Source organism: Poecilia reticulata, linkage group LG6 (assembly GCF_000633615.1).
Source record: "Poecilia reticulata strain Guanapo linkage group LG6, Guppy_female_1.0+MT, whole genome shotgun sequence".
Taxonomy (NCBI): domain Eukaryota; kingdom Metazoa; phylum Chordata; class Actinopteri; order Cyprinodontiformes; family Poeciliidae; genus Poecilia; species Poecilia reticulata.
Window position 1 is genome coordinate 400260 of NC_024336.1, and position 1466 is coordinate 401725.

At 44.7% G+C, this 1466-nt stretch overlaps 1 protein-coding gene across 1 annotated transcript in view; it reads right to left on the minus strand.

Annotated features, from left to right (window-relative positions):
* Window positions 1-1466, minus strand: part of LOC103465681 (fibulin-7-like) — a 17653-nt gene that overhangs the window by 13238 nt on the left and 2949 nt on the right. The window contains exons 2-4 of the mRNA XM_017305136.1: window positions 905-1075; window positions 523-753; window positions 209-346 (exon numbers count right to left, since the gene is read on the minus strand). Of these exons, the coding sequence (XP_017160625.1) occupies window positions 209-346; window positions 523-753; window positions 905-1075 (540 nt within the window). The remainder of the gene's footprint in view (window positions 1-208; window positions 347-522; window positions 754-904; window positions 1076-1466) is intronic.

Here is a 1466-nt window from a genome sequence, read left to right on the forward strand (position 1 = left end):
CTCATTCAGTCTGTCCTGCTTGTGTCAGATGTGATCTAACAGCTAAAGGCAGGGATTCCCAGTCCCAGTTCCTTCAGAGTTTCTCTCCTTCAATTTAGATCCATGTGACACAGCAGAATCAAACAAGCAGCTTGTTAACAGGAACCCTGCAGAGCTGAACAACTGAATACTGATGCTGGCAGTCAGCCATWGTGATTCAGCTGCTGACCTGTGCAGCTGCGACCTTCTCTGGACAAGCTGTAGCCGGGCGGGCAAACACAGTGGAAGCTTCCGGGTGTGTTCACACACTGATGAATGCAGAGACGGCCAGGCTGCGCGAGGGGGAAAAGATGACACTCGTCGATATCTGAAACACACGCACACACACCCCCCCCCACACACACACACACACACACACACACACACACACGCGCGCACACACGCACACACACAAACCTGTTGTGGATTCCACAGACTGATTGATATTGAAGATTGTTTTTTATTTCTTTTAAGAAGGAAACTCTTTCTGAGGAGCAGCCATACCTGTGCAAATGTTATTGTCTCGGCCTGATATAGTGAAACCAACATCACACGTACAGTGAGTCGAGCCCAGGAAATGTGTGCAGTTAGAAGGCCGGACAGAGGAGGAGGGCGAGGAGGGTGTTGGTGATGAAGCCGAAGAAGATGAGGCTGCTGTGGAGGACTCAGATAAGGCAGCGAAGGAGGACGCAGCTGAAGAGAAGGAAGCCAAGGAGTTGGCAGTGCTGTTAAGTCCTAAAGAGAGACCATGAGAACAAAGAAATGACAAAGTACCGATCCTCCATCTGGGTCGTTATTTTATTTTATTTTATTTTATTTTATTTTATTTTATTTTATTTTATTTTATTTTATTTTATTTTATTTTATTTATGTGTGTGTGACTCACTTCTGCACATGGGCTGTTGTCCACTCCACTTCAGAGACTCTAGACACACTCGAGTTCGTGGGCCTATCAACTCGTAGCCGGGCTTACAGAGGAAGTGGACCTCGTGTCCCATAGCAAACACTCTGCCCAGTCGGCGTCCGTTAGCCGGGGGGTCAGGCTTAGGGCAGGATGCTGGAAACAAACCAGGAGGGCTTCATTGACATTGGTTCACAAAGCTTCACAACCTTCTGAATGTTCTGTTTAGTTTCTGCACCACTTTGGTCATTTAGATTAATATGGAAATTTTAAATCACTTCGTTTCAGCATCAGTCTGGTATTTACATGGACTTTTATTCATAAAACAAAAATGACAATTTTACTGCACTTTGGCWCAGATGTAGCTTGCGAACAGACAAAAAACGCATATTTGGACCCCTAAGCTAACAGGATTTACCGGCTTATTTAAACAAGAGAGACTGGATTTATCAAAATAACCAGAGGGCCAGGGCCAAAATGAAGAAGAAAGTAAAAAACAGATCAAATACTCGATTTAGACCAGGGTAAAAAAAATGCAGATAATATA